General features: G+C 36.7%; 2 protein-coding genes across 4 annotated transcripts in view; one reads left to right on the top strand and one right to left on the bottom strand.

Moving 5' to 3' along the window:
* The window catches only part of STAP1 (signal transducing adaptor family member 1), a 48,991-nt gene extending 42,770 nt beyond the window's left edge, over positions 1–6,221 (top strand). For both annotated transcript variants that reach the window (XM_050792456.1, XM_050792457.1), the window contains one exon: positions 5,619–6,221. In XM_050792456.1, the coding sequence (XP_050648413.1) occupies positions 5,619–5,680 (62 nt within the window). In that variant the 3' untranslated portion in view covers positions 5,681–6,221. The remainder of the gene's footprint in view (positions 1–5,618) is intronic.
* UBA6 (ubiquitin like modifier activating enzyme 6) overlaps positions 1–19,279 on the bottom strand; it is a 119,859-nt gene that overhangs the window by 29,068 nt on the left and 71,512 nt on the right. The window contains exon 33 of one of the 2 annotated variants that reach the window (XM_050792454.1): positions 16,488–18,876. The exons of the other annotated variant lie outside the window; for it this stretch is intronic. Within the exon in view, the coding sequence (XP_050648411.1) occupies positions 18,741–18,876 (136 nt within the window). The 3' untranslated portion in view covers positions 16,488–18,740. Of the gene's footprint in view, positions 1–16,487; positions 18,877–19,279 lie in introns of those variants that run through there. 2 annotated transcript variants of the gene reach the window in all.

Consider the following 19,279-nt stretch of genomic DNA (forward strand, 5'->3'; position numbering starts at 1 on the left):
TTTTGTGAAGGTGATTTTCTCTGGTGGTATCTTTAATTTCCTGCTTTTTATTTTTTGTGTATGTTGTAGGTTTTTAAAATTTGAAATGAAGTTTTCAAATAACATCTTATAATCCATTATCTTAAACTGATGACAACTTAACATTGACTGCAAAAACAAGCAAACAGAAACTAGTAATAGTGCTATACTTTAACTTTGTACCCACACTTTTAAATTTGTTATTTCTATCTTCTTATACTGTCTACGTCCTGAAAAGTTGTAGCTATTTTTGATTGGTTCATCTTTTAGTCTATTTAAGATATAAGTAGTTTACACACCACAATTATGGTATTATAATATTTTGTTTTGTCTGTGTATTATTACCAGTGAGTTTTGTCCCAAAGAAATAAGATGATTTCTTATAGCTCATTAATGTCCTTTTCTATCAGATTGAAGAACTCTCTTTAGCATTTCTTGTAGGACAGGTCTGGTATTGATGAAATCCCCCAGCTTTTGTTTGTCTAGGAAAAGAATGTCTCCTTCATGTTTGAAGGATATTTTCACAGGATATACTATTCTAGGAGGCAAGTTTTTTGCCTTCTGCACATGAAATATGTCATGCTCTCCTGGCCTATAAGGTTTCCACTGAGAAGTCTGCTGGCAAATGTATTGGAGCTCCTTTGTATTTTATTTGTCACTTTTCTCTTGCTGCTTTTAGGATGATTTCTTTATCCCATCCTTGGGAGTTAGAATATTAAGTGCCTTGAAGTAGTCTTCTTTGAGTTAAATCTGCGTGGTGTTCTATAACCTTTTGTACTTGAATATTTATATCTTTCTCCAGATTTGGAAAGTTCTCTGTTGTTCCTTTGAATAAACTTTCTACCTTGATATGTCTCTCTACCTTCTCTTTAAGATCAGTCACTCTTAGGTTTGCTCTTTGGAGGCTTCTTCTCAATATATTGAGATGTGCTTCATTCCTTTTTATTCCTTTTTTTTGTCTCCTCTGACTGTGTATCTTCAAATAGCCTGTCTTCAAGCTCACCAATCCTTTCTTCTGCTTGATCAATTCTGCTATTGAGAGATTCTGATATATCCTTCAGAATGTCAATTTTTCAGGTCCAGAATTTCTGCTTGACTTTAAAAAAATGATTTCAATCTTTGTTAAATTATGTGATAGGATTCTGAATTCCTTCTCTGTGTTTTCTTGATTTTCATTGAGCTTCCTAGAAATGGCTATTTGGAATTCACTGTCTGAAAGTTTACACACTTTTGTCACTCCAGAATTGGTCACTGGTGCTTTATTTAGTTCATTTGGTAAGGTCACATTTGCCTGTATGGTCCTGATGCTTGTGTTTGTTGATGTCTGGGCATTAAAGAGTTAGGTACTTAATCTAGTCTTCACAGTATGTGCTTGTTTGTACCCATCCTTCTTGGAAAGGTTTTCCCAGTCTTCAAAAAGAATTGACTATTCTGATCTAAGTCTTTGGTCACTGCAGCCATATGTACATTGCGGGCATGTGGGCCCAGGAACATTGTGACTCTTGCAGACTTGTAGAGTAGTGCCCTCATGGTCTTGGGTAAGATCTAAAAGAATGTCTTGGATTACCAGGTGGATACTCTTGTTCTCTTCCCTTACTTTCCCCCCAACAAATGGAGTCTCTCTCTCTCTCTCTCTCTCTGTGCTGAGCTTCCTGGAGCTGGGGGAGGGGTGGACATAAGCACTCCTGTGCCACCACCACTATGACTGTGCTGGGTCATACCTGGAGCCAGCACAGCACTGAGTCTTGGCCAATGCCAGTGGTGACCATTGTCTGGGTACCGCTGATGTTCACTCAAGGCTCAAGGGCTCATGATTTGGCAAGTGGCTAATCCAGCCAAGCTTGTATCCTTCCCTTCAGATTGGAGAGCTCCAAGCCAGACCAGAGGGACTCAAGAAATGCAATCCAGGAGCCAGGGCCTGGAGTTAGGAACCTTAGCAATCTATTTGGTGCTCTATCCTACTGCAGCTGAGCCAGCGCCCAAGGTGTAAGACAAAGTCTTTCCCATTCATTCCTCAAGCAGGAGTCTCTCCCCGTGACTACCACCACTCTAGGCCTGTGGCGAGTACTGCCTGACTACCACTGATGTTCACTCAAGGCCCAAGGGCTCGTCAATCAGTTTGTAGTGAATACTGCCAGGCCTGGGTCTCTCCATTTAGGGTAAGGGGCTCCCCTCTGACCCAAGGTGGGTCCAGAAATGCCATCCAGGAACCAAGGTCTAGAATTGGGAACCACAAGGCCCTGCTTGGTGTTCTACCCCACTGTGGCCTAACTGGTTCCCAAGCTGGAAGGCAAAGTCTCCTTTACTCTTCCCTTTCCTTTCCTTAAGCAAAAGTCTCTCCCTATGGCCACCACAACTAGGAATGTGCTGGGTCATACCTGAAGCCAGCATAGCTCTGGGTCTCACCCAAGGCCCACAGCAAGTACTGCTTGGCTACTGTTGATGTTTATTCAAGGCTCAAGGGTGCTTTAGGCAGTAGGCGATGAATACTGCCAGGACCGAGTCCTTCCCTTCAAAGCAGTAGATTCCCTTCTGGCCCAGGGCGTGTCTAGAAATGCCCAGAAGCTAAGGCCTGAAATGGAGTTCTCACGACTCTGCCTGATGCCCTGTTTACTGTGGGTGAGCTGTTTTCCAATTGAGTTGCTTTCCAAGTTTACGTTCCCCTCTTCTCTACTCAAGCAGAAAGGAAGAGTCTCTCCTGGAGCTATGCTGCCTGAGATTGGGGGAGGGGTGACACAAGCACTCCCCTGGTCACCCTAGCTGGTGTCTCACTAGGTCATATGCACTCCATGTCCACTGGCTCCAAGCCCAGCACAGAACAGGACTTGCCCAGGACCCTGTGTCTGTGGCCTAAACTGCCTTTCAAATTTATTTAGAGCCCCAGATCACTTTAGCCTGTGATGTTGAGACTAGTCAGAGCTCAGATTCTGACCACTGGAATGGATGATTCCTCTCTGGCAAGAGCTGGTCTAAATGCTCCCCTCTGTGGTCCTGGCTGAATTCTGCCCTGTGATGCTTTCTACTGTGACAAGTAGCACTGAGTTCCAATGCAAAGTGCCACAGTCACTGTCTGCTTTTTTTCCTAAGCACACAGATTCTCTCTCTGCACCAGCAGCCACTGCTGGGAGATGGGGGAAGAGACCAGGTTGGCAATTCAAGACTATTTTTCCTACCCTCTTCAGTGTCTCTTTCCTTGCTATGATGTTAAAACCAAGTACTGTAATTGCTCACATGATTTTTGGTTCTTATTAAGGTGCTTTCTAGTGTAGACAGTTGTTTAATTTGGTGTTTCTGTGGGGGGCGGGGTGATAGCTGGAGGGTTCTATTTGGCCATCTTGCTCCACCTCCTCTCTCCATTGGTTTTTATAGCTTTTCTTTGTTGAGAACATCTATCTTTATATTCATTTCAAGAGTGTTTATGACCACCTCATGAAGCATAGCTGCTTTAAAGTCTTCATCTGATAATTTCAACATCTTGGTTATCTTAGTGTTGGCATCAATTGTCTTTTCCCTTGAAAACTGGGGAATTGGTCACATTCCTCTTTTTGTATATTAAGTAATTCCTGGGTTTTCATATATCAAGTAATTCTGTATTGTGTCTTGGACATTTTGAATATTATGTTATGAGCCTCTGGGTCCTGTTAAAATTCTCTGGAGCATTTTTTAAAAGCAGGCAACCATCTTGATTAGATTGAACCAGTTCTCTCTCATTTTCTGTGGGAAGCCATTCCAATATTGGTTCAGTTTTCAAAGCTTCTGTTATGCTGTTTTGGGTCTGTATCTCAGGAATCAACAGCCTGGGACTTGGTCATGGTTTATACCTTAGTTTAGTAGTCAAAGACTTTGCCATCTGTTTTGTATCTGGATCTGTGCATGCACAATTCAGAGGTGAGCCTGGAATTTGTGTCACTTCATACACAGAACTAGGAGATAACTCTTTTCCAGCTGTCACCTCTCTGGGATTTCTCCATACTCTTGAGCCGCCAAGGGTCCTTTTTTTTTTTTTTTTTTTTTTTTTTTTTTAAATTTTTGTGAGACGGAGTCTCGCTCTGTCGCCCAGGCTGGAGTGCAGTGGTGCGATCTCAGCTCACTGCAAGCTCCACCCCCCGGGTTTACGCCATTCTCCTGCCTCAGCCTCCCGAGTAGCTGGGACTACAGGCGCCCGCCACTTCGCCCCGCTAGTTTTTTGTATTTTTTAGTAGAGACGGGGTTTCACCGTGTTAGCCAGGATGGTCTCGATCTCCTGACCTTGTGATCCGCCTGTCTTGGCCTCCCAAAGTGCTGGGATTACAGGCTTGAGCCACTGCACCCGGCCCCAAGGGTCCTTTTTTTTTTGGTGTTCTAACTAGAATGATGGAGCTTATTAATGACACCTGTGCTGTAATTGCAGTTCTGTGAGACTGCAGTTGACCAATCTCTCCGAGACAGAGACAAGAAAGAGAAAAATGTAATTCCAATTCTCCTCTCTGCCCATTTTTCCTGATTTCTCTGGCTGGAAGGATAAATTTTCTCTTGGGGTTTTAGGTGCCCACGCTGTAACTGCCAAAATGCTGCTGCACCTTGACTAGGGGCCCCACCCTCAGGGCAGGGCCAGGGAAGCAAAAATAGACAACAGAAATACTGAAACAAAAACAACAACAACAACAACAAATAAAAATTAAAAAAAAAAAAAAGCACTATTGATGTAAAATGTTAGACAACCAGATTGCTTTTGGTAACTTGTTCAGTTTGCCTGAACTTGTTCAGTTTGCTTTGTGATCAGGAACAAACTACTCAGCCTCCTCCGGCATTTCAGATGCCTTTGTTATAGGGACTGGGGAATGACATAAGAATAGATGGAATTAGAGGGGCCTGTGAAGAAAGACTTTAAATAATTAGAATATTATCTGTAGAGTAACGTATTTTCTTTCAAAAGCAGAAAAATGATGGAAAAATACATGACAATGAAAATAGGACTTCCTAAGAAAAGCTACACAAAGATCAAAACTTATCTTGACAAATAATGCTGATGTTTTAAGAAAACTTTGTGGAACCCTAACATTGCTTCAGGAATTTGAACTCATAGCTGGCTGTGGCACAGTGAGACTGCTAGTACATCAAACTTCAATTTACCTTGAGTTGGGAAATGGGAGTTGTAGAGCAGGTAAGGGTTCCAATCTGGAGATTTGGAAAAAGTTAATATGCAATAAAATATTATCTAAAAGAAAATAAGATTTTCTTTGATCCCTGTTAACCCAGTCAGCATTTGGCTCTCTCTTACACCAGAAGGCAAGAGCAATAATGGAACAAGAATGGTCAAAGATATTTCCCAACTCTAGAAATTAGCAGTTTAAACTAAAAGCTGCTTCAAAATATAAGGCAGGTAACTCATATTAAGCTAAAGAGGAAGAAAAAAATTATTAGGAATGAAATTACAGGTCCAGGATAAAATAAAATTTAAAAAAGCATCTGAATATTCAGTATTTATTTTCCTAACATTTACTAAACACACCAGCAATGTTCCACACAAGAGCAGGAAAATCAAGTCACTGAAAATAAAGAACCATCGTTTTCTACAATATTGGTTCGCTAATTAAGTTTTTTCTACCCACAATTTCTAGGTCAAGAACCCAATATGGAAGGGAGAAGTGAAAAGTTGAAGAAAAATCCACACATTGCATGAAATACAATGTGAAAGCTCCTTTGTGTATCTTGGTAATTTATATTTTCAAAATGAAGTTCTTACTTTTAAAGAGAATTATCTATATTCTACTGATCCTGTTTACCAAGTCATTCACCTGAACACCAGAATTAGAATTAAACATTGTACCATACAATTTCATTATCTTATCAGAATGGAACCAATTCACAGGGAAACTAGAGACTATGGCTGTGGTGGTAACCTGCAGATATACACATTCCCATGCACTGACATAAGCCGAAAACACATACTACTTTCTAGATGGAATTTTTTTCTTTAGGCCTCAATGAAATACATTTCCCCTATATAATTCCCACAGCAGTTTCTCTAGTTCTAAATCCTACCAATTCCCAGAAAACCTAAGTTTTGTTGAAATCTGATTTGACCAATTTATCAAATATGTCATTTTAATGACCTAGCTGGAAGTCAGAGACATGAAATGTACTAGAGAAGCCCTTTTCCAATGGAAGTATTATATACCACATTTTTTGTTAATGGAAATAAATGTATCCATTCCCATGTTTCTTGTTGGTGTCATCTTTTTGCCACTCAAAATCAGCCCATTATTTCCTTACAAAGATGGTGAAAGGCTGTATCATCATCTTGTGTCATAAGTACGATGAGCCTGATTATAAGTACCCAGAGTTCTTAAAAATATGGAACCATCAGCCCCAGACTACATCTACTGAATCAAAATAACACGGATATTTTTTCATAATTTTTTTCTTCAAAAGCAAATTTCTAAATTGATTTTGATGATTAAGTCAATTTGGGAATTACACAATCAACTAACAATGAAAAGATATGGTCTATATTCTACAGAGGAAAGACTATGTGAGACAGAGGGAGAAAACAGCCATTGACAACTCAAGGAGAGAGGCCTCAGGGGGGAAAAAAATCAACCTGGCCAAAACCTTGAACATCTAGCTTCTTGAATGGTGAGAAAATAAATTTATGTTCTTTAATCCACATGGTCTGTGGTATTTGTTACAACAATCCTAGCAAACTAATTCAGTGAGCTCCCTGGGATGCCTGAAAATATGCAGAGTTCTCTCAGACTTACTGAATTATAATTTCGGGGGTCGGGGGGGCGGCGCTGAGGCAGGTCCAGAAATCTGCCTTTTAAGCACACACCACAGGTAATTGCTATACATGACAAATTTGAGAACCAATTCTTTAAGATATAACAAATTTGAGAACCAGTTCTTTAAGATCTATTATAATATGAAGATAAATAATCTGTGTAGCAATATATGCAAAATCAAGTAAGGCTTTCTTTTAAATGGAGAGGCAGTGACAATAAGGAATCATAAATATAAGAGTTGGGACATAAAGCCTGAGCATTAATATAAGTATTTATTGAAATGTATTATTTATATAAATCACTGTTAATTGATGTAAAAATTACAAAAGAAGCACATATGTATTATTCTCAAGGGTTTTACAATTGAGTTGGTCAAAATATAGGTAGATGAGACTAAAGAGCTCTAATTTCTTATCATTTCAAAATGTTGAGTGAATTCTTGCATTCTAGAAGAAATTAGGGTGCTTAATATGAAAAACTTTTAAAAAGTAGATTCCTAAAGTTGGTGACACATTGTAGTTGAACGCAATAAATGGAAAAGTAACTGACAAGGGAAACAGAAATCAAAGGCCAGGGGCTGACCAATGTGGAGAGTCTCACAGGAGACCAGCAATGCATTTAGCTAGAAGAAACAACAGAAACAGGGTCACAGACATTTCAGAAACTGAAACCAGCAGACAAAGACCATACAACAGCCCTCATAGTTTAAAGAACAGACATATTAGAAAATATCTGTAGAGAATAAAAAACTATAGAAGTGATCTAGCAGGTTTAAAAAAGAGAACCAAACAGAACTTTTAGGACTGAAAAATAAAACCACCACCACCACAACAAAATAGATGGCTGTAAGTAGATAAGAAACACATGAAGAGGTAAGTAAACTGGAATATGGGTTAAAAGAAATTATACAGAATAAAGCATGACAAGAAAGAACAATTGGAAAATACAGAAGAGAGGGTGTTAAAAAGTGAAGACAGAACACTGAAGGTCTATCATGTTTAATGAGAATCTCCACAGAACAAAAAGAGAATGAGGAAGAGGTTATATGTGAAGGAGTAGTATCTGAGAACTTCTCCAGAACTAATAATCAAAGACACAAATCCAGATTTAAAGATCTCAACAAATCTTAAGCAGGATTAGTAAAAATAAATCCATACTCAGAAACATATTAATTAAATTTCATAAAACCAAAGCAGATAAAAAAAGAGATTTTCTTTTTTTTTTAAGACGGAGTTTCGCTCTTGTTGCCCAGGCTGAAGTGCAATGGCAAGATCTCGGCTCACTGTAACTCTGCCCCCTGGGTTCAAGCGATTCTCCTGCCTTAGCCTTCCAAATAGCTGGGATTACAGGCGCCCACCAAAATGCCCAGCTAATTTTGTATTTTTAGCAGATACGGGGTTTCTCATGTTGGTCAGGCTGGTCACGAACTCCCGACCTCAAGTGATCCGCCCACCTCGGCTTCCCAAGTGTTGGGATTACAGGCTTGAGCCACTGCTCCTGGCCAAAAATTAAATTTCTTTAAAGGTGTAAGTATTAGCCTGACAGCTGACTCAAGAGCAACAGAGGAAGTCATGAGAAAATGAAAAAATATATCCAATGCCAATGTGCTGAACGACAATAGAGGCCAAATTAGGCATCTATATTCAGCAAAAATATCTTTGCAGAATGAGGAAAAAATACAGATATATTCAGAAAACAAATCATGAGCAAGTATGCCATCAGCAGACTCTCACAAAATGAAATTTTAAAGCAAGTATTTCAGATAAAAATTTATCCCAGATGGTGTTTTAGTCCATTCAAGCTACAGTAACAAAACATGATAAACTGGCTTATAGGTGACAAAAATTTATTTCTAGGGATTGGGAAGTCTAAGATCAAGGCACTGGTTCATGCAGAGTCTCGTGAGGGTCCACATGCTGGCTCAAAGATGGCACCTTCTTGCTGTGTCCTCATATGGTAGGGGTGAGAGATCTCAGGCCTCTTTTATAAGGGCTCTGCCCCCATGACCTAATCACCCCTCAAAGGCCCCATCTCCAAATTACATCACCTTGAAGATTAGAATTTCAACATACAAATTTGGGGAAGACATAAACGTTCAGCCCATAGCAGTAAGCCTTAGAAACAAAAAATACTGAAGAGCAAAGAAAGTTTTATATATGTGTGTATGTATAAACACAAACACTGACTATGTAAGTCTTAGAATTAAAGAACATTAAAGTACATGACAACAGAATTAAAACACACAATACAGATAAAATATATGACAATAGTACATAAATTGGAAATTAAAGAGTTGTTCTAGTTATTATATCTGCACAATAAATAACTCTAAAACTTAGTTGCATAAACAATCCATGTTCATAGATTCGGTGGGTTTAGGGGTTTGGTATGGCACAGCACAGCACAGTAGGAATGGCTTGTTTCTGCTGTGTGAAGTCTAGGATCTAGAATCATTTGAAAGTCTGCCTACTCACATGTCTGACCACCTGATGCTGCCTGCAGGTTGGTAGCATGAGATTTTCTCCATGTGTGATAGTTTGAGCTTCCTCACAACATGGTGTCTAGGTTCCAAAGATTAGCTTTCCAAGAGAGAGCAAGTAAAAGAATGACAGAGAGTCAAGAGGAAGCCAGCTATATATCCTTTTATGACTTGACCTCAGAGGTCTTAATGGGGACTAGAGTATAGTAAGCTTCTAGAAGAGTATGTGGGATTGAAAATATTGCTGTAGCTATTTTTTAAAAAATATAATCTGCCAAAGGTAAAGGTAATGATTAACTTTAGTTTTATTTAATCTGAATATATATGATGAAATATAGAGTAATTATTAAAAGACAAACTAGTAAAGAGAAAAAAATATGTGTTGCTCAAGGAGAACAAACAACATCATTTATTTTAAGAAAGAATTTAACAAGGAATTGGTAAACAGGTTTTGAGAAAACTGAAAATGTCTACTAGGGACACAATTATTAAAGGCAAAAAGATGGGATTAATAGAACCTAGAAGTCTTTAAGAGATACCCTCCAGAATGCCGGAGAAAAGTTGGAGTATAGAAACCAACCACAGTTGCTAAAACAAGAACCATTGCTGAGGTGATGCTGACAATACTGGGAGGCTAATGGGAAGGGGAGAAGTCTCTTCTCCGTATCTTCAGCATTCTAGTCTCTTAGTACTCTTTCTTTGTGGGACCTAAAAACAAGCCAGATGGCAAAGGAGAAGCACAGTTTGCAAAAATTTCTAGGTACAAAGTCCCAGAATACAGATAAGTGAGTCTGCAGTTGAGAGATAATCAATTAATAACTGGAAAAAACAGAATAACATAGTAAGTCAATACTAATTTTAAAAGGCAAGAAAACAGAAAAAGAATCACAAAATAGATTAGACCAAAAAACCCAAAAACAAAAACCCTAAACTCTCCCAGAACAAACTAAAATGGCAGAAACAAATCTAAATATATTGGTAATTATATGTAAATGGCATATGTGGTCCAGTTTAAGACAAAGATTGTTCTATTAGATTAAAAAATAATAATAATAAAAGCCAGGTGTGGTGGTGCACGTCTGCAGTCTCAGCTACTTAGGGAGCTGATGCAGGAGGACCACTTGAGCCACCGCACTTTGACCTGGGCAACGTGAGAGGAACTCTGGATCTAAAAATAAACAAAACAAAAAACTTCACTAAAATCCTAAATCTATTTTGTTTACTAGATACACATTTAAAACATAAGGATACAGAGATATTAAAATTAAATAGATGAAAAAAGTTACTCTGTGAAAATACTGACTAAAGGAAAGCTAGTATAGCTACAGAGAAAACAGGCTTTAAGGCAAAACATATTACAGATACACTGCATAGTGATAAGTATAATTCATCAGAAAAATATAACATGTTAAACTTCATGCAGTTAATAATTATCCTCAAAATATATAAACCAGAAACATATACAAGGAGAAAGAGACAAATCAAGATCATAGTGGGCGATTTTTAAACATATTTCTTTCAGTAATTGACATAACAGGTATATTAAAAATCAGTAAAGATACAGTATGTGATTTAAATAACATAATTAACAACCCTAAAAGACACATTAGATGGCTTGTTTTTAGGCGCCACAAATAACGAGTACTAGGAGACTAGAATGCTGAAGATACGGAGAAGAGACTTCTCCCCTTCCCACTGTCCCTAACTACTACAGAATATACTGTTTTCAAATGCATAAAAATGATTAAAAATTTAACATATTCTCGGCCATAAAAGCAAGTCTCAAGTAATTTCAAATAATTAAAATCAGAAAGATTATTTTTTATGACAAAAATTCAATTAAACTGCAAATCAAAAAACATAATTAGAAAAGCCCATGTTTGGAAAAAAAAGAAACTCTCCTAAAAAAGGGTTGAAGAGAAAATTCGAATGAAAATTAGGAAAATATTTTAACTAAATATGAGCATTATGTATCAAAATTTGTGGAATATGACAATAGTTGAGTATGATGTAACTATATTACAATAGTATAGAGATAACTTTTAAATGTATATGTTGAAAAGGAAGACACGTTAAAAATGAAAGAAGTAACCCATCTCAACAAGTTAGAAACAGAATAGTAAAAAAATCCCTAATAAAATAGAAATAATATTGATAAAGGCAGAAATTAATGGAATAGGAAACAAACATACTATAGAAAGGATCAACAAAACCAAAATTTGGATCTTAGAAAACATTAAACTATTTTTGTTTGGAGCTAAGGTTATGTAGAAAATTTTTAAAAATGGGCCGGGTGTGGTGGCTCATGCCTGTAATCCCAGTACTTTGGGAGGCTGAGGTGGGCGGATCATGAGGTCAGGAGTTCAAAACCAGCCTGGCCAACATAGTGAAACCCCATCTCTACTAAAACTACAAAAATTAGCTGAGTGTTGTGGTGGGCGCCTGTAGTGCCAGCTACTTGGAAGGCTGAGGCAGGAGAATTGCTTGAACCCAGGAGGTGGAGGTTGCAGTGAGCCGAGATCATGCCACTGCACCAGTCTGGGCGACACAGTGAGACTCTGTCTCAAAAAAAAAAAAAAAAAAAAAAAAAAAAAAGAAAATTAAAAAAAATGTGCAAATAATTTAGAGAATCACTAAAGAGTTTATTGTTTCCAGGTACAAAAATAATACAAATAAACCAACTGTATTTTACACATAATCAACAGGAAATAATGTGGGCTAAGTAATCTGGATTAACATTCTCAATTGAAAACTTTCAGAAAAGCTGGATAAAATATACTTTTCAAACATGTGGGAAGGCAGCAGAGAGCTGATAAGTTGGTGAGTAATTACCATGCCAATAATATCTGGAAAAAGACAGAAATTCAGAAAAACGAACCCTTCATTTGGGACTTATGTTAGGAGCATTTATAGATTGCAAAAGGCCACTGGGAAGTTGAGTAGATAGAGCTAAGGGGATAAAGATTCAAAAATAGAGTCCAGGGTCAGTGAAGAGGTGAGGGCCTGGTAACTCCAAACCACACTTCAAAACCCTGAATGGTTGAACCCTAGAAATAAGGATGAACAGAAGAGCACTACCAAAGTCTGTAGCTCAGCTTTCAGTCACCTAGGTGACCTGGAAAATCTCAGTCTCTGAAATTGGATCAAAATAATCCTAAATTACTAATGCCCAAGTACCTGTCAGAAGCAAATGAAAAAACTCTGTGGAGGATAAAAATATCATTCTGAGCATCAAGTTATTTCTAGTTTTTTCAAATACAATATTGGTAAATAATTAAAGATAACCAGGCACACAAGGAGACAAGATAGTAAGAATGAAGACTAAAAGAAACAAAATAAAAACAGACCCACAGGCGGGTTTTGATTCTGGAATTATTAGACAGACTAGAAAATAATTATGCTTTTCATTTTGAAGCAGTAAGAGACTGAAAATTTCAGCAAGACAATTAGAAACTGCAGGAGTGACAAATTTACATGCTTTCAATTAGAAATTTGAGAACTGAAAATATAAGCGGCTAAAAATAACCAAGACACTCTAAACCAAGACACTCTAAAAGAACAGTAAGTTGGGAGGATTTGTTTGGCCAGATATCAAGACTATATCAGCTACAATGATGAGGATGGTATACTAGCACAGGGATAGAAAAAAGGGAAAAAAAAGTTTGAGATGTAAGGACTAAGTTCTGATATTATTTTATCTTGCCCAAATTCCTGTCTAAGAGGTCTGGGGAGTCATGCTCTACAAACTATAAATTTTCATCAGATGAGTTTTATTTAACCCTGTATATCGTGACTAAACTTTCCAATCTGACTCCGGCATAACAAGAAAGAAAATCAAAATATTTTACCCCAAAACATGTTTCTCTGCCATATCTTGAAATGGTCCTGCAAAGTCATCCCTTGTGGGAAAAATCTACCATCTATAAAGAATCCCCTTTCCCCACCACCTTTTTTTTTTTTTTTTTTTTTTGGCCCTTCCTTCCTTTCCAAATCCAGGAGATAATCAACTAAGAGCCAGGCATCCTTTTAGATCCAATAAGAAACATTTTACAACTTGTTCTCTTTGAAGTCTGCTGAGAGCTCCCTCTGCACAATAAAACTTGTTCTCCACAGTCTCTTATTTAACCTGAATATTTCCTTTCTATTGATCTCAGGTCTTCAGATAAACTCAACCAATGGTGAACCAGAAAATGTTTTAAATTTACCTATACTCTGGAAGCCCCCGCTTTGAGTTGTCCTACCTTTCTGAACCAAACCAATGTATTTCTTAAATGTATTTGACTGATGTCTCATGCCTTCCTAAAATATATAAAACCAAGATGTACTCTGATCACCTGGGGCACATGTTCTCAGGACCTCCTGAGGGCTGGGTCACAGGCCATGGTCACTCATCTTTGGCTCAGAATAATCTCTGAAAATATTTACAGAGTTTGACTCTTTTCATCAACAGATGTATTCACATACAGATATAATACATGACTTTGGTGGCACTATAGAAAGGAGGAATAAAACCCAGACTTTTCAATAAATGGTGGTGAGGCATCTCCTAGCATACACCAAATTAATTCCTCTTGAAAAAAATTTAAATCTGAAAGGCAAAACTAAAGGTTTTAGAAGACAATATAGAAGACATGACTCCAGGGTAGGGAATAGTTTTTTAAAACAATTCACACTCTAATTTTAAAACACTCATACTTCCTAGTACTTAACCATTAATAAATTGTTTTTATCAAAGAACATCATAAGGCAAGGAAAGGCAAGCCACAAAATGGGAGAAGATATTTACAACAATATAGCCAACAAAGATCCTTAATCAATGAGAAAAAATATTAGCAACACAACAAAAACATTTGTGACAGTCCTAACAAGATACTTTACAAAAACAGAAAGTCAAATTGGCCAATAAACTTATGGAAAAATACTCAATTTCACAGGTAATTAGCGAAATACAGAGTGAAACTTCAATGAGATACAACTGCATATCCACCAGATTGGCAAAATTAAAAACAAAAACTGTTAATACCAGCACTGACCAAGATATGGAGAAATATGGTTTGGATATTCGTCCCCTTCAAATACCATGTTGAAATGTGATCCCCAATGTTGGAGGTGAGGACTGCTGTGAGGTGTTTGGGTTATGGAGATGGATCCGTGGATCCCTCATAAATGGCTTGGTGTCCTCGTTGAGATAACGAGTTCTTGTTCCATGAGTTAATGTGAGATCTGATTCTTAAAAATAATCTGGGACTTCCCTTACTTCTCTCTTGCTCCTCTTGCCATGTGATATGCCAGTTCCTCCTTTGCCTTCTGCCATGATTGCAAGGATGCTGGTGCAATGTTTGTACAACCTGCTGAACCATGAGCTACATAAACCCTTTTTCTTTATGAATTACCGAGTCTCGGGTATTCCTTTATAGCAACACAAACCCAACCAACATACTAATGCTTAGGAAAACATTTGTAATCATCTAATAAAATGTAAGATATGAATACCCTATGACCAAAAAATTCTACTCCTAGATATATACTCTTTGTACTAGGAGTTGCGTAAATTAATGTTCATTGTGAAACTGTAGTTGCCTGAAACTAAAAACATCCCAATTGTCTACAGTAAATAAATTGTGGCATATTAATACAAAAGTAAATTACACAGACATAATGAAGAATAAAGTACAGCTACAACCAACATGAATAAATCCCATCCTGAACAAAAGAAGTGTCAGGCCTCTGAGCCCAAGCCAAGCCATCACATCCCCTGTGACTTGCACGTATACGCCCAAATGGCCTGAAGTAACTGAAGAATCACAAAAGAAGTGCAAATGCCCTGCCTTGCCTTAACTGATGACATCCTACCACAAGAAGTGAAAATGGCCGGTCCTTACCTTAAGCGATGATATTATCTTGTGAAATTCCTCTTCCTGGCTCATCCTGGCTCAAAAAGCTCCCCCACTGAGCACCTTGTGAACCCCACTCCTGCCTGCCAGAGAACCCTCCTTTGCCTGTAATTTTCCTTTACCTACCCAACTCCTATAAAACAGCCCCACCCTTATTTCCCTTCGCTGACTCTCTTCTTGGACTCAGCCCGCCTGCACCCAGGTGATTAAAAAGCTTTATTGCTCACACAAAGCCTGTTTGGTGATCTCTTCACATGGACGCGCATGACAAGCAGCAGCTACAAAAGAATGTATGATTTTAAATAAAACTCAAAAACAAGCAAACTGTATTAAGTTTACACACATAGGTGATAACACTATAAAAAGAAAGAGACAACTATCATAAAAGGTAGGATAGTGGTAATTACCAAAGCGTATGTGGCAGGGAGCTAGCTGGTTGTGACTGGGAAGGAACTACATGGGTAGTTTCTGAACTGCTGTCAATATATTCTATTAAGCTGACTGCTAGTTATAGAGTTACTTTAAAATTATTCCTTGAACTGCATATTTATATTTTATGTACTTTTGAATATGTATGTATTTTTGAATATATATTTCTCAATAAAAAACAAAGCTATGACATAGAAAGAGCAAAATGAACACATATTATCAATGGATAATTACTCTGATCCTCAAGAGCTCAACTCTCTGATTTTTTTTTCAGAGAAAGCATTCAGATTATATGTCTTTGAATCTATGAAAAGTAAAATCACTAAATTCATACACAGTGATTATATAAAATTAGATATGTGCAATCACAATAAATTTGATTATATTCATTATAGTGGAAAGATTTAGGTCACAAGATTTTTTTTCCCCCCAAAATTCCAAAAGAACAATTTTCTGTCTTCATTATACTAATTATAAAATAATTATAAACATAACTGCTTTTTTAATATTCCATGAATTCACCAGAGTGTGACAAAGAAGATTAAAATATAAAGATATACATTTATTTCCATATCCTACCTTTGGGACAATTTATGAAGAACTTACAAGTAATAGAACTGCTTTGAACTCTAAAAAGAAATGGACTTTACAAATCCCTAACCAGTAGTATGAGATTTACCACATCTTCTAGGTTTTAGATGGTCACGACTGTCTCTCTCCAACTGTTTTAAAAGAATTTCCTGGAGCCATTTGAGGACATTTGAGGAGGACAATGTCCCTCCATACCTAATAACTGCTGTATCTCCATGATTGCAAACTTGAAAATTAGGAAACACCAAAGCAACATTACTCACAAAATAAATAGCAAAATCAGAATCTCTGGAGTCAACTTACGAAACATGATTTACAAAGATATGCTTACATTTCTTAATTTATTTTTAATAAGTAAAAAATTACTCAGTGAAACTGTACAAAAATCAAATCATTAATTTTTGCACCTGTTATTTCAGTCATCAACAGTGATTTCATGGTACAGAAATAAAATAATGGGAATTATCATTAACTTCATCCTGCCTTTCTAGCTTAGTAGAACCAAATAGAAGAAATTATAGCAATAACCATTAACTATAGAAAAAAAGTAATAGAAAAATGGTTGCAGGTTTAATCACAAAATGAATTTAATTTTTGTTGATTTTGTTTTATATGCTAAAAGACTAATATCTATAAATATGCACTGACAGCATCGTTCTAAATTTACTTCTGAAGAGATGTTGAGACTTCAATAAAATATAAGCAAGTTACTGGATCATATTCATGGATTGCTGAATGACTACCCGGAAAATATCAGTTACTTTCAAAGAACACAAAACGAAGTGAACATGGAAAAAAGTCTTCTTTGCAAAAGTCCTTTTATTAGTCCTATCCTCTAAAATTCCAAGCCACAGAGCCTTGATATTCCTGGATTCTGTTTTAAGTAACCTTAATTTTAAATATGACACTTGGGATATGCACAATGGGAAAGGGTAGGCTATGTGAACAAAATTTAATTTATTTTTTCCAAAAGTAAGTCATTTTCTTTAAATTCATCCTATCCACTTTTGCCCACTTCCCTATGTACAGATAATCCTTTAGTCATGCAAATTCACTCTCCACTTCCACATACATTTTCCCCACTTTGGTACTTTTCAAAAGAGGGAAACAATACAGCTGGTTGATAAAGTAATTTAAAGTATTTGTAAATGAAATAAAAAGAAAGTATAATACATAGTGTAAAAAGATACCAAATTGGAGTAACACTGATGTTAATCTAGTTTTTTATTTAACAAAGTACCTACTAATGTTCTGAGAAGGAGAGTAGAAGGAAAGGAGCTAGAGGGAAATGACTTTCTATGGTTAAAAAAAAGCCAATTGCTTCAGAATGCATGATAGTCTTAGTTATAAAAGAATCATTTACTATTTTCACTGAGTTTACAGTGTTGGGTACTACTGTTTACATCATTTTAATGAAAGTACTTATAAAAACATCTGCAATAGTTCATATCAGAAAACAGAAAGTTTCTCTCAATAAAGACCTTAAAAAATAAATTTTTATCTTCATTAACTCCCTTTCTCGGAATGGGAATGAAATAACATGCTTCTCTTTTAAAAAAAAAAAAAAAAAAAAAAAAAAAAAAAAAAAAAAAAAAAAAAAAAAATTAATACCCTAATTAGGTTTCTGGAAAAAAAAAAAAAAAAAAAAGAAAAAAGACTACCCTAGCAATAATGTTTAACATTCTACTTTTCATCTATTTCTAAAGACACTCCCTTTATAAAATCTTTTAGTTTTATATATTAGAACAATCAGGTTTAGAGTCTCACATAAATAAAATACCCACATTAGAAGGCATACTGAAGAATCAAATGGTTAGCCACATTTGTCTGTTCATATTCACGGATTCTCTAAGAGCGTTGTGTGAGTCCATATAATACTGTTCACATTTAGTCTAAGTTAGTATGTCTCATCTGACCTACTGCTCCTACAACACTGATGCTATCAACAAAATCCTGATTTGGGGGACACAGTGATATAACAAACTCTGGTTAAACCAGCAGAGGTAACAGGACGATAAACTGTAACTGCACAATTTAAAATGTCCACCCTTCATCCACCACTACCATACCTCTTCTTCCCAGTGGCATTAAATTCTCAAAGCCTAATCATATGAGAGGTGCAGGGTGCCAAACACTATTTGTACAGAAAATCAGTCTTCAAGACTAAACAAAAAAGAAATTCATAAAATAAAATAAAACTTTTTGGATAGTTGCATTTGTTGCTTTCAATTTCTTCATCCATATCTGTTCTGGTCATACATATTTTTTCCTTCTTTTTATCCAGAGAGATTAATACACAGATTAATACACAAAACTTTCATAAACGGCATTCCAGTTCAAAGTTGCTTGTGATCATAGCCATGTGTGAACCGTTAGACAAGTGTATACTATGCCCCAAAATGTTTTATAATTCTTCAGTGCAGTTTCTTACTGATGTTTCCCTTAAAATTAAGGCTTAATGAAAGAGAAATCCATAGTATCATGAGCTGATTTTTTTTAGCTTCTGAATTAAATGCACTCTTTCCAAAATTAAGTGGTCCTGGAGTAACATTAAGACAACCTGTATTAATCAGTGTCATGACTGAAGTAGTATCTTACTGGAGGTCCAGGCAAATCTTCATCTCCATCAATGTCTGGAGCAAATGACACAGTAAGATCCACATATTTCTTTTCAGTAGAAGGTTTTACAAGTTTATGCATTCTAAGAAAAATAAGCAAGAATGAACACTTCGGTAAATTCTATAAAATGAAAAAATGATTTGCTGACTAATGCCATCCAGAGAACCTGGACTTGTATCTAGACTTTAACATCTAATAATAATCTGCTTTCATATATTAATTTTCCTTTACTAAAAGGTCTGAACTCAAGACACTCATTTACCTAACAGTGAATAAATTTGGACACATTGGTCATGATAAAGAATACAAACCATTTATTAAAAGACAAAAAGGCTCAGCGTGGTGGCTCATGCCTGTAATCCCAGCACTTCGGGAGGCGGAGGCAGGCAGATCACCTCAGGTAAGGAGTTTGAGACCAGCCTGGCCCACATGGCGAAACCCTATCTCTACTAAAAATATAAAAACGAGATGGGAGCAGTGGCACA

This window comes from Macaca thibetana, chromosome 5 (genome assembly GCF_024542745.1).
Source record: "Macaca thibetana thibetana isolate TM-01 chromosome 5, ASM2454274v1, whole genome shotgun sequence".
NCBI classification, from domain to species: Eukaryota; Metazoa; Chordata; class Mammalia; order Primates; family Cercopithecidae; genus Macaca; species Macaca thibetana.